At 39.6% G+C, this 13,619-nt stretch overlaps 2 protein-coding genes across 2 annotated transcripts; both read right to left on the reverse strand.

The window, feature by feature from the left end:
• Nucleotides 1-204: 204 nt before the first annotated feature.
• On the reverse strand, nucleotides 205-6,780 carry LOC124653505 (protein ZINC INDUCED FACILITATOR-LIKE 1-like). Its single transcript, XM_047192560.1, has 17 exons — nucleotides 6,681-6,780; nucleotides 4,446-4,486; nucleotides 3,554-3,614; nucleotides 3,319-3,421; nucleotides 3,092-3,194; nucleotides 2,967-3,020; nucleotides 2,802-2,864; nucleotides 2,641-2,690; nucleotides 2,447-2,525; nucleotides 1,989-2,156; nucleotides 1,640-1,727; nucleotides 1,446-1,531; nucleotides 1,254-1,361; nucleotides 966-1,010; nucleotides 785-873; nucleotides 588-631; nucleotides 205-403 (listed from the first exon to the last, which is right to left on the reverse strand). Exons 2-17 carry the CDS (start codon nucleotides 4,455-4,457, stop codon nucleotides 297-299), a joined length of 1,260 nt encoding a protein of 419 aa, XP_047048516.1. The 5' UTR covers nucleotides 4,458-4,486; nucleotides 6,681-6,780; the 3' UTR covers nucleotides 205-296.
• Nucleotides 6,781-10,133: 3,353 nt separating this feature from the next.
• LOC124658395 (2'-deoxymugineic-acid 2'-dioxygenase-like) lies at nucleotides 10,134-11,707 on the reverse strand. The gene is made up of 4 exons (XM_047196738.1): nucleotides 11,528-11,707; nucleotides 11,182-11,432; nucleotides 10,782-11,100; nucleotides 10,134-10,529 (listed from the first exon to the last, which is right to left on the reverse strand). Exons 1-4 carry the CDS (start codon nucleotides 11,651-11,653, stop codon nucleotides 10,278-10,280), a joined length of 948 nt encoding a protein of 315 aa, XP_047052694.1. The 5' UTR covers nucleotides 11,654-11,707; the 3' UTR covers nucleotides 10,134-10,277.
• Nucleotides 11,708-13,619: the final 1,912 nt, after the last annotated feature.

Below are 13,619 nucleotides of genomic sequence, written 5' to 3' on the forward strand. Positions count from 1 at the left end.
CCATTTCTGGGAGGACATGGACAACTAGGTCGACCATCTTCTTGTTTTTCCTCTGGCCTCTTTTAAAAACCTTTCCATCTCTTTTAGGTTGCTTGTTTTCCTTGAGAAAAATATTTGTTGCATGACGATAAGTAAGGTTTGAAATTTGCGGTTCGAAGGAATACAATAAAATTGGAAGAATGTTTACTGTTGTCATACTACAGTTTGCTGTTGCCACAAATATAATGAAATTTGACGAACGTTTATGTTATTACAAAAAAAAATGACAGGTGGCAAAATCCTTTCCGCTATCGTTCCTATCTACACTCTTCTCCCACCGCAGGTAGTACCAGGAAAGGCTCAAACAGAAATATGAGACCAAGGAGCTGCACCAGATTCAGCACCAAGAACACCACTTGATCACCTGCAGTTAGGAGAATAAACTAGATCAACACAAATACCTCTTCTAAGTCATCGCACAAATCTCTAACCCAAACAACATTAGTTGGTAGTTTGGTACACAGTAGACGGTACGATGTAACGGGATAGGAAGTTTTCTGCAGAGATGGAACCTATGATGAAAGGTGCGGTGCAGGTTGATAGGTTACCTGGGAAGAAGGTGCTGTCCTGATGTTTCTGCGCCCACGAGAATCTGCATTGATTCATTAACAATATTAGGCGTTAGAGAATCAGTTATTGAGCACCATAACTACAGATTTTTGCTCAAAACTGAATTCAGAAGCATAATTGTTTCACCCAGTGCATAGTATTCATGGAAAAAGATGTAATGCAAAGAGGTACTTACAGAATACCTGCCCCTATTGGAGCAATTGCCTTGAAAAACGACATGGCGGTTGTTGATATACCATTTGCTGTGCCTCTTTGTTCTTGACGCTGGTATTTCATTTCAGAACATTTGTCTTATCCAATTTATACATGCAAACACGCTACCGAAAAAGTTTTCTTGGTTTATATGTTTTACATACCACAGCATTGTTCTGAAGAAGGCAAAGTCCTGTACCGGCAGTAATCTGAACAAGTATGCAGTGTACACGGATTAGATACACTGGGATACATGTTTTGCAGTCTAAGAGCTACTGTCTCTACCTTGCCTACTGGTAAGCACCTGAACTAGAAATTGAGCAGAAAGTAGTGAATCGTTATGGTAAAGAGAAGATATGTAGGCACTCCTTTTCTTCCATTGGCTTTCATGTGGTGCGGTGAGGTAACATAAAGTAACTTAACTTGGGGGAAATAAAGTGCAGAATACTTACTGCAACTATGCTTCTCATCATGGCTGCAGAGTAGAGAGCGAAAGAAAGTTTGACTCCAGATAAGTATGTCATAAAGGGATAAGTACTAACAATAAGTATAGAAAGAGCCTACAACATCAATGTCAAATTATCAGCGATGATCATGAAACTTGATTATTAGTTTTTTCAAAGGCGAAATAGGAGATTACTCACAGAAGCAACACGCGATGAAATAATTGGTCCCAGAAATTTATTAACCCAGTGATATATGATTAGCTGATATACAAGAAGACTAGCACCTGTGCAAAAAGAGAAAACAGCTCACCCAGTGATACACACATGCGCCTTTAAAGTTGCATGAAACTTCAAAAGGTAAAACATTAGGTAAAGGCAGAGGGATGCAATACCTGCCACAGCAAGAACCGCACCAATATCTTCGGACGAGAAGCTAAGACCACCATACTTTCTGTCACTGACAGCCCACAAGGAAAGTATCTAGTATTGAAAGATACCCATGAAAGCTAGAGTTAGTCAAGTATAATTATCAAATCTGAACGTAAGTGGTACTATGATAAGTAAATGAATACTCCCTCCGTTCCATATTAGTTGTCGCTGATTTTAGTTATGGCTGATTTGTTGCAATTTTATACTAAATCAGCGACAACTAATATTGAACAGAGGAATTGTAGCTTTTAAATGGATTTACTAGATCTGTCATTTAGTAGCAGAACACAAGAATTCAGAAACAAAGTGTACCTCACTATATGCAGTGTCATGAAGAGCAAAGAAACAATAGGACACCATTGTTGACATCCATGGCAAATTTTGGAGCAAGCTCTTCTTGCGAGGTGAATCGCAATCTGATGGCAAGCCTTTGACTATTCGGATATCCTTTTCTGGATTTTTATGTTTGTGCATAGTCTCCTGTCAGTTCCATTTGAAAAATATAACCATACCAATATTTTCACATCAAGGCATCTTGATTGTAATAGCTTACCAACATTTATGCCCATAATTATGAATCTATTAACGGCATGTATACATGGAATTTTCAGTATTGGCTAATGTGGATGAAATGGTAGAAATAATTTCCAAAAAAACTGAATTGTAACTTCTATAGCATATGGATCCAAAACTGAAAGACTAAAGTAATATTATCATTTCTGTTAGCATTTGCTAAATAGATTAGGTTAAGAGAGTGAAACTATACATACCGGCATCCATATACAACTTATTATTAAAACTATAGCAGCAAAGATTGACACGCCTAGAGAAGGTAAGAGATATGGGAACCTGCAAAAACAGTCCAAATAATTAGCCATGACGCCCATGAGTATGTCCTACGTGCGACCATAATCGCAAGCCGTTTGGTAAATGACTATATATATCATGTTTTTGCAGGATCTACCTCCCGAAAACTGACTCCATGGAAAATATTTGTGGGTATTTTTCAGCTGGCTGCCAGAAGGAGAGTGGAGTAAGAAAATGAAAGCAGTTCGTTGTATTCATTTTTGTGGAACTAGCAATTGTACAAGTGCAATGCACGTTCATTTATACACACACTAGTACCTGAGCAAGGTAGCCTCCAAGAGCTGGACCAATAACAAGGCCTAAACCCCACGCTGTGTTCATCTTTAATGAAAGAAAACTATATCAGTATAATCCTTGTATTAAAAGGATTACATAATACAACAACAGAAATTTGAAATAACGCAGAGTTGCTCGAGAGATTACAACTGAGAGCCCAAGAGCTCGATGTTCAGTTCGACAAACTTCAACAGCATATGCCTGCATGGTGAATACATATTTTGTTATCAGGATTGAGATGCTTTCTTTAAAAAACAAGTAAATTTTAATACCTTTACTGGAGCAAGTAAACCATTTAGAGAACCTAAAACTAGTCTTGTAGAAATTGCCATCCAGTACTCTGTACTTAGCCCGAATAGCGTGTTAAATATGACACTGCAATATGGCAAATGCTTATTACGTGATAAATGCTTTACTAAATAACATGATAAAAACAATGTTTCCATGTTTAACCAGAAAAAAAGTCAATAATATGAACTGGAACTGATGCTATACTTACACAGACAAGATGGAAAATACAATTACTGGCTTCCGCCCAATACGGTCCGCGACATTACCCCAAAAAATCGCGGAAATTGCTCTTCCAATCATGTACGAAGAAGCTACATTTGAAAACAAAAGTATAGAAGTTCGAGTTCTATGTACTTATATATTTTCTTTTCGATAAAAGTACTTATATATATACAAGCTACACTATGATAAATTATTTCTGAAGAGAGGGCCAGATACCATACCAAGAAAACCAGCATAAGATCCAATATCTTCCTCTGTTTTAGCAATGTGGAAGTCTCTAATCTATATGGCGGGACACATTGAGATGATATTAGTAAAACATATTTTATTTGCACGAAGTAAAATAGATTATGATCAAGACAACCACAACTGTTATTTGCATCTCCGATGCCATCTTATGACTACTCTTTCTTACTATTGTGAGTTTTGGAGCAAAGTTGAAATATCCGGTGGGATAAATTGGTTAAATTTAAGAGACAATTAAGGGATGCATTAAAATAATTTAAAATCATAATCTACATAAATAAAAATTTAATTGTATTTATTATTTATGGTGTTAAGGATTTGCCCACACATAATATTACCTACCTTGCTTTAGGATGCGTAAACTTTCCTAGACAGAGTATGGAACCAAAGCAAGAGAACAGTCAAATGCAGGCAGCAGGGAGCACCTCATGTTCAAGAATAGAAAATGAAATCGCATTTTGAAATTTTCAATATATTAATTTTTTTGGACATAGTCAATGATTTATTACGAGCAAGCAAAATCTCAATGCAAAATCCTATAATTCTGGGTTACACAAAAAAAGGAAAATTCCAACAAATGTTAATGCACTATTCACTATACTTAGATTCACACTTTACCAAATTTGCGTAGCCTAGAACATAGAGTATTCCACATAAAAGTTTTGTACGCTTGTAGTATACATGAACATATGCTGCATTTAGTATTTTTTCATATTTTTAAAAACTTTAAAATATGAATCTATTTATAAAAAATAAAAAACTCCCTTGATCTTGGACTCCATTTTGTGTTTCCGACCAAAGTAACCTAAACTACTATGCAACTTAAACTAGTAGTTGATGAGGTAGGCCGAACAAGAAAATGCATACCATGAAATACATAAAGGGGAAGATGCACGTGATTGGTAGAGCTGAAAGAGACAAAGAGAAGGCATATATTGTCAGAACGTGGAAAAGAATACGATGTGTTAGGTGAAAATGCAGGATGCATCGTGTATGCAAAAGGAACAATCTGACAGTAGAAACATGCACGCATTTAAATACACGATAAAGGAACAACCATCATGTGGTGCCCTATGCTGCTATTGGTAGCTTTTCAAAGATGATCATTGTAATTTTGTAAGAACACTCATGCATGACGTAAATATAATAATATAGACGTCATGTTGTAAAAAAATCTTCAAATGTGGTGGAAAATTATGAGAGTATGTGGCCCACACGCAAAATATTATCATATAGCTTGTTCAGTGCTCACTGCTTTGGTACTCGCGAGCCATGCCTTAATACCAATTGCTTTAGAAACAAACGCACACGCTTGCATACACCCGCATATAACTACCCCTATGAACATCTTTAAAAGTCCGAGCCATGCCTTGGAATATCAATTGCTTTAGAAACAAACGCAGACACTTGCATACACCCGCATATAACTACCCCTATGAACACCTTTAAAAGTCTGAGCCATGCTCGTTCGGTCTTATGCATGCACACTCTACCCCTATGAACACCTTCGTATGACTGAGCCGGCGGGTCAGGTTTTGAGATTGACGAGATCATGATGAACGTCTCGCTATTGATAGGAACATCAACTTCTACTAAAAAATATGACACTTTTATGAGACAATGTCAAACTTCAGATTTGAACTTTGTGAACTCAGGTAAAACCACCCACCCTAGTCATCCAACCACTGGCTAACATGTATCGTTGCCTATTGGGCTTAGGGTCCTTTCCTAGTTTTGCCCCCCTGCTTGTGGGGCGGGAAAATAAGAATGTGTGAAAGCGCTAGAAGGAACGATGATTCCTATATACTCCCTTTGTTATATTTTGGGAGTTTAACTTAAACTCCCAAAACATCTTATATTTAGAAACACACCGTTCGTTGAAAGTCAATCTATCGATCCGAGGAAAATGCTTAACGAGACCATGGTTTACTCACTTTTAGGAATTTGCAAAAATCTTGTTGCTAAGACTTAAAAAGAGAAATAACATATGTAGGCGTTGGGAAGAAATAGAGATCCCGAAGAAATACTCTTGAAATTTTTCACAAAACAATATGTACATTCGCGTCCTATTAAAAATTTGTGAAAATACAACTTTCTCATTTTTCAAACAACCTACAAATAGCCATACATTCGATTCGCGGTTTAAGAGATAAAATATTTTTAAAAAATTGTGTGGAAATATTTTAAATTTTGTTAAAGGGTAGGTGACATCATCATTGTACATGCATGCATGGCAACTGCGTCTAGTGAAATTGTTATTAGTTGGGACCGAGAGCTGTAATGTCAATATGTGACGATGTTTCAAAGATCTACGGATTAGTACAACTAGAAAACATTAGAGGGTTTTGCCAAATATGTGATAATGGGTAAAAATTGGGATTTGTCTAGATTTTCTTAAGTTTTTTCTCACATTAGAAAAAGTGCGACCGCAATTTAAAGAAAAGAAACAGGTTTGACTTTTCTGCACTGTGATTATATTTCTTCTAGGTGACTGAGACATAGAAAAACCATAAAAATCAAGTTAGCCGATGGACCATGTATGCTTACCACTGTTAATCTACAACTCAAAAGGCCTGATATCCTCCAACTGTCCATAGCTTTGAATTTTTTTAGACTCAAACCGAATCCGCAAAATATCCTAAAATAAAATCCTAGAATATTGCAGAGAATTTTCAGCGAAAGCTGCTAATCAGCGTCACTCTCTCTCTTCCGGATTCCAATAATTGTTGTAAAAACTCAGATCTCTTTTCTATCTTGGTCCTTGCGTATATATGCACGCAAGATTCAAAAAGTTGTTCCATCCCCTCCGTAGCCCCATGCAACGGTATATGCGGGTAGAGACGGGTGCGATCCCCTCCGTAGCCCCATGAAAATAGAGCCGTACGGGCCCGAGGTCGATGAATTGTGGCCTACTTCTGCAAGCTGTAGTACGTACCTACGGCCACCGGAAACACCGTACGTGTATTTCGGACAGAAACTAACCAAAGGAAAAACTACACGGTGGTGTATATATATGCAAAGATCATAATGTACTAGGTACGTTGCAACGTAAAAGCAGTAATCTAATCTTAGAAGACGCATTTGCATTGGTTAATTACGTACATGAGGCGAGCGTGGTGATGCCGACGAAGAAGAGCTCCTTGCAGGGGATCCGGCCGCCGCTGCTCTCCTTCCGCCGGTCCAGCGCGCAGCCGGGGCACCCTTCCTCGCGGTAGCAGCTCGCCGCCGGTAGCAGCGGCGCCCCCAACGCCACCGCCGCCGCTCCTTTTTCCTCGTCCCCCATTCCGATGATCCGGCAGTAGCGGATGGACGAACCACTGTCGATCTCTTCTTCAGAGTTTAATTTGGATTGTGCTCCACCTAGCTAGCTACCTACCGGGTTCTTTCTCCGGTGAGGGTTTATATACCGGTGGCTAGCTGGCTAGCATCCAGCGCTCCAAACACCAAGGGCTGGAAAGCTAGCTGCACGCGGTGTACGCTTCTTGATCCATCGATCTGCGCCGCGCGTGACGTGTACACGTGACTCCCGAAGTGCTATGTACGCTTTTTGGTCCGCTCCTGCCGGTTGTTGGATGTACTCCACTAGATTGGACGCGCGCGCTTCGTGTACGTGAACCTGTGGAGGTGTCAATTTAGTTTTTAGGGTTTCGGTGTGGCAAATTGCCTACAACCTCGATCTTACAATACGAATACAAATTACATACGTGTACGGGCGGAATACAACCACGCCTCGTGCACAGACCGGTCTCAACACACCCCCTCAATCTAAACTGGTGCATATACAAGATTTAGTTTGGTGCTAAAACGGTCCGACTTCTGTTGTGTGGCTGGTTTAGTGACACTAGTAGAAAAATGGGCTTCCGTCCAAGCCTTTAGTACCGGTTTCCTTACGAACCGGTACTAAAGGGTGCATTAGTACCGGTTGCACTGTTCACACCTTTAGTACCGGTTCCAAAGGACCGAAAAATCTTTAGTACCAGTTCGTGACACGAACCGGTACTAAAGGGTAGACCTTTAGTTAAAAATAAAATGTTTTCAGATTCTTATATGTTATGCAACCTACTATTCGGTGAAATTAAGAAATTCAAATTTTGACTTTTTTTGCTAAAAAAGTCCGGTTACCCAATTTTTAGATTCTCAAAATTCCAAATGAAAATATGAAAGCAGGAAGATTTTAGTTTTTTTCCAGAAATTTAGAATTTTACTATTACTTTTAGCAAATTATAATATTTTCAAATTTTCAGGTTTTAGGTTTGGCAAAAAAATATTAAATATTTAAAAAAAATAAGTAAAAATAATACAAATTAAAAAGTTAATTTTATTTATTTATTCAACATTATTATTACATCATTACTTTTGTTTATTAAAAAAATTACTTGGAATTTAAACAATAAAGAAGTGTGACCGCGACCAACATGTTAATAGGATTGATATGATACTACTATCAAGAACATGCGCGCGAAGCACTTGGAAGTGAGACGGGAAGGAACTCGGAAGTTAAGCGTGCTAGTGCCGGAGTAGTGTGAGGATGGGTGACCGACCGAGAAGTTTGACCACGGGTAAGTAATTTGACTAGAGATTAAGTGTAGTTAGAGACTAACGGAAATACTAGAAATTCTGAAAAAAAAGGAGTGAAAAAAATAAAATAAAAGAGGGAGTGAAAAATAATTAGAAAAAATGGATTAAAAAATTAAACGAAATAGCCTTTAGTACCGGTTCGTGTTACGAAAACCGGTACCAAAGGTCTGAAGCCCCGCGGGTTCCTCCGTGCCCACGTGGAGGCACCTTTAGTACCGGTTCGTAAGGAACCGGTACTAAAGATGGGAGGCCTTTAGTACCGGATCTTTAGTAGCGGTTCCAAATCCGGTACTAAAGGCACTTTGGAACCGATACTAAAAGGGGGTTTCTCTACTAGTGTGAACACATCCAAAGCACCAGCAGTAACTCACTCATGCACGAACTGGAAGTCAATCTCAACGTGCTCAGTTCGAACATCAAACGCATTATTTATTGCTAGGTAAGTATAGTAGCTCCTAAATTGTTGCATCATAAAATGGGGACACACTGCTAAGAAACTCTTAGCTCTTTGAGTAACGATTGGGTCTTGTACTCTGCATTTGTACTAGACCTCGAGACAATAGTCTGTTTCCTCAAACTCCACGAAACAAGATTTGGTCCAACAAAAATCGTAAAATAATTAGTGGAGCGACAATCATCAACACATTCTATCTAGTCTGCATATGTAAACATGTTGATATCCACAGAAGAACACTTGTTCAAAGTTCACTTAACATAGCACATGATAGCGGATTTTTTTAAATAATATTTTTGTTTTCATTTTATAAATAATACTTGATTTTGAACTTTTCCAAAAATAATACACTGTCGGGTTAGTGTTTCCCGATTAGTACTAAATGGGTTCCCGAACCCGATTAGTGCTAATCGGAGAAGACTACCCCGATTACTATCAAGCACATGCATGTAGGCACATGCAGCCTAGGGGCAGTCGGGTTCCTCTACCCGACTAGTACTAATCGGGTTTCTTTAACCCAGTTAGTACTAATCGGGTTCCCTTATTTTTGAAAAAGTTAAAATTGAGTATTATTTGTAGAATTAATGGGAAACAAGTATTATTAAAAAAAATCGCCACAGGATACGCTTAACAGCTTCGCAGTGTATTTCTATAGGCTGAGACAGGGATTGACACACCTTGTTGACAACTAAAGAAATATTTGGATGTGTGAAAGTCAAGTACTGGAGAGCCAATATCATGAGCAGTTTGCTCGGTGCCAACGGTGTTGAAGTGGATTTGCAATTCTCCATACTAACTCGATGTAGAAGAACATGTGCATACTTACGTTGAGTTAACGTTATGCTCCTATAATTGTAAGGGGAATGGTGTTTTGGCACATGGGAGCATATGCTCCCTTTATTTTGAAATGCATGTTACATACATTTTGAAATTTTAAAAAATTGAAACGAAAAATTCGAACGTACATCTTCACGTGCTACGCGCTCACAAAGTTGTTTCATAAAAATCCGACTTGTCGTGTGACGTGTGTAAAAAAGACAAAATTCAATGCTGAAAATAAGGCTTTTCAGGAGATAAATTTTCTCTATTTTACAAAACATATTGGTTCCTCGCGAAACTTGACGAACGTACGTATATTGTGGAGATGTACATGTAGAATTTTTTGTCAAAATTTTTTGACATTTCAAAATATAATTTTTTGATAGAGGGAGCATATGCACCCGGGAGCCGAATTGAATTTCCGGACCCTTCATGTCCAACAAAATAATCTAAATACCAAGATCCTTAATAGGGAAGGTGTTGGAGAGGGAGCTCACCATCCCATCAACAACAATAGGGCTAGATCCACTAATGACAATATCATTAACGTAGACCATCATGTATATGTGAATATCACCCTCATGAAAAATAAACAGGGTCGTATCGGCCTTAGAATAAACATGCTCAAACGAGCATACCAAGCTCGAGGTGACTGCTCAGCACCATAAATAGTACGCTGAAGCCATTATTTACGAGTACATGCATCCATTATTTGTGGTTTTATTGCATCACACGATCATCACAATACATTTGTATTACATCTGAGAATCAGATGTAACTGGTATCCACGGCCTTTTACAAAGACATGACGGGTGGAAATGGGAATAAATCACATCTATTTTTGCGCATCATATTGCTGTCTTGTGGCTGATGGTGAGTACGCTTGACAATCCGTCCTTAACAACTCCGTGCATGTCATAGAACTCACGATACGTGACGGCATGGTAGATTGGTGGGCTTTCCTTGCTAAGGAACTCCTCGGCGGGGCTGATGAGGCAATCCCACGCCGGTGTGATGAACACCCCCACTGATCTCCGGCTCTCCTTGGGGTTGGTCACCACCCTGTGCTCTATGCTCTTGAGCATCCCATTGGTCACAACCTGCAAGGATCAATTAATCATTCAGTTAACCTGGTGTTGATTACTGCTGGCCTGATAACGATCGATTGTTGGATTACAAAATTGGTTTTTATTCTGAATTTTATTCTCAAATTCTATCTGAGAGATTTGCGATCGTTGTAGAAACTCTATTTTCGCTACAAGAATTACCTTGCCCGAAAGAAAAAAGAGATACCAAGTTTCAGAATTTACACTACATTCAATATTTTCCTTTTTAGAAGACACATTTGTTACCTGGAGCGGGAGGCCAAAGTTAACGATGTAGGCATTAGGCATGGTCTCCACAGTGAACCAGCTTCCTTTGTAAGAGAACTGGAGACCGGGAACGGTGCTAGGGATGAGAAGGCTGAGTAGGTTGCGGTCACAGTGCGGCGGTAGGCCAACTCCTTCAGGGTCTCCACACGGTGGGTACTGGTTCAGGGTCAGGTTCATATTGCCGCTGCCGAGATCACCCTCGAAATAGTCAGGCTGGAGCCCCATGCCCTCGCTCAGCAGCCGCAGCAGCTCATCGCCCATGCCTCGCGTATGCACAGCGAACCTCTCGAAAACCTCCCTGCACATTTAGCACGAATTGAGGGTTACTCCTATATAATTGTGTCAGCCACTCCTTGATTTGCATGTAGCAAAATCTTACCGGAGCTTCTCGGGCTTCTCCGGCCAATCCTTCTTGCTGTCACCGATGGGAAACGTCGACGAGAGGCGGAGACAATCGAACCAGAACTTGGCGCCGCTGTTCTTGTAAGTGGATCCTGTGAAGAACCGGTTGGGTTTCAGATTGTCATCTGAGTGGAAGGACTCCCTGTCCGCGGCCGGCATCGCGAAGAACTCCTCGCACACTGCTTCCATGTCCCGCCTCACCTGCTCTGGGACGCCGTGGTTGATCACCTGTTTCATTAAAAAAGATGATCAACCATACAAGCTTAGCTGAAGTTAAGCATATACATATGGAGTATTTGCCCTCTTGGCTGCTGTGGACTAGCCTGGAAAAAACCGATGTCCTTGCCGGCGTCGAGGATGGCGCGGCTAATCTCTTCGCGGCTGAGGGAGAAGTCGACAACAGGCAGGGAGATGAAGCCCTCCGGGAGCGGTGCCTGCAGATTCCCCATGGAACAGTCGGTGAATATGATAGGCCGGGAGAAGAATTGGTAGTGATCGCTCGTTAGCTGTTGTTCTTTGCACTATGCTGGCCTTTGAGTCCACCACCATTTTTATAGTCGTCGAGGTGATCTTGCCAGACTTTATTTATGGATGCAAATACTCTTTTTCTAGGTTTAGAATACTTCAAACATTTTTTGTTTAGCATTTGGTGAATATTTTCAGTAGAGTCGCAGGTGCTCGACATGTCTGGCAGCAAGAAGCTTGCCGTCTTGGACATGCCCAAATAAGACTCTGCACTATGACGTTGCTGCTAGCTAACCACTGCAAGCAAGACCTTTGCCGCTTATGCAGTTGGACACTGGAGTAGTTCGCATTTCATTTTCGAATGTAGGAGCACCACCCTCAAATTAACTTAACATGAAGCTGATAAGACCACTCCATTCATTGAATCTTAATATAAAACTATGTATGTGTTTCTGTACAAAAGAAACAACTTTGCTGATGACATGTGTATTGGTTGTATCTCAAGATATGGTATTTAATACGTGTGTGATCAGTAGTTCGGTACTAAGATTATAACTTTGTAGCCTATTTGCGGCACCTACACATAAATGTCCACATGAGAGGTTTTTATGGAACACCGATTTTGAGAAGTCATGAAATTAATTTTGTGTTTCTTTGAAGAGTTATCAGGACTTAAAATTAATTTTCACAAGAGCGAGATTTTTTGTTTTGGTAAGGCCAAAGAGAAAGAGGAACAGTATAAACAACTATTTGGTTGTGAATCTGGTTCTTTACCCTTTAGATATTTGGGAATCCCAATCCATTATAGAAAGTTAAAAAATTCTGAATGGAATCTTGTGGAAGGTAGATTTGAGAGAAAATTAGGTTGTTGGGCTGGAAAATTGCTATCATATGGGGATCACCTTGTATTGATTGATTCTATTCTTACTAGTTTACCGATATTTATGCTATCTTTCTTTGATTTACCTAAAGGGGTAAGGAAGAGATTTGATTTTTTCCGATCACGTTTCTTTTGGCAATGTGAGGAAAATAAAAAGAAATATAGGTTAACTAAGTGGAACCTGATTTGCAGGCCTAAGGACCAAGGTGCTCTTGGAGTTGAAGTACTTAAGATTAAAAATTCTTGCCTACTAAGTAAATGGTTATTTAAACTTCTTTCTGAAGAAGGGCTATGGCAACAACTTTTAAAAAACAAATACCTTTCGCAGAAAACATTAGCTGAAGTTGAAAGCAAGCCTACTGATTCACCGTTCTGGAAAGGACTAATGAAGGTTAAAGGGGCCTTTTTTAGTAGAGGAAAATTTAAAATAGGTTTCGGGGAAGGAGAGCGTTTTTGGGAAGATAGATGGTTAGGTGATCAGACTCTAGTATCCCAATATCCACAGTTATATAACATAGTCAACCGTAAACATGATACGGTGGCAAATGTTATGAGTTCTACTCCACTAAATATTGGTTTCCGGAGAAGATTGATTGGCGATAAATGGGATCAATGGGTGCATCTATGGCAAAGATTAATGGAGATAAACCTAAATGAGTGCGGTGATATGTTCAACGGGCATGCTAGATATCTTCATAAATACCGTTGGAAAATAAAAATCCCACTAAAAATTAAAATCTTTACGTGGTTCCTCAGTAAGAGAGTCCTCTTAACCCGTGATAATCTAGCAAAAATAAATTGGAATAGAAATACAAAATGCTCTTTCTGTGACGATGAGGAATCAGTTGAACATTTGTTTATTTCCTGTCCTTTTGCTAGGTGATGGCGTGTATTTCACACGTTCGTTGGGCAACCCCAAGAGGAAGGTATGATGCGCACAGCAGCAAGTTTTCCCTCAGAAAGAAACCAAGGTTTATCGAACCAGGAGGGGCCAAGAAGCACGTTGAAGGTTGATGGCGGCGGGATGTAGTGCGGCGCAACACCAGAGATTCCAGCGCCAACGTGGAACC

This window comes from Lolium rigidum, chromosome 5, assembly GCF_022539505.1.
Source record: "Lolium rigidum isolate FL_2022 chromosome 5, APGP_CSIRO_Lrig_0.1, whole genome shotgun sequence".
NCBI lineage: Eukaryota > Viridiplantae > Streptophyta > Magnoliopsida > Poales > Poaceae > Lolium > Lolium rigidum.

Excerpts from the sequence above, each read along its gene's own strand:
- LOC124658395 (XM_047196738.1), bottom strand. The coding sequence starts at position 11,653 with ATGGGGAATCTGCAGGCACCGCTCCCGGAGGGCTTCATCTCCCTGCCT. Across the intron at positions 11,433-11,527 it reads AGGACATCGGTTTTTTCCAG|GTGATCAACCACGGCGTCCC; the intron begins GCTAGTCCACAG and ends TTAATGAAACAG. Across the intron at positions 11,101-11,181 it reads GAGAAGCCCGAGAAGCTCCG|GGAGGTTTTCGAGAGGTTCG; the intron begins GTAAGATTTTGC and ends CTAAATGTGCAG.
- LOC124653505 (XM_047192560.1), bottom strand. Across the intron at positions 2,691-2,801 it reads TTGGAGGCTACCTTGCTCAG|CCAGCTGAAAAATACCCACA; the intron begins GTACTAGTGTGT and ends TCCTTCTGGCAG. Across the intron at positions 1,532-1,639 it reads TGCGGTTCTTGCTGTGGCAG|GTGCTAGTCTTCTTGTATAT; the intron begins GTATTGCATCCC and ends CTTTTTGCACAG.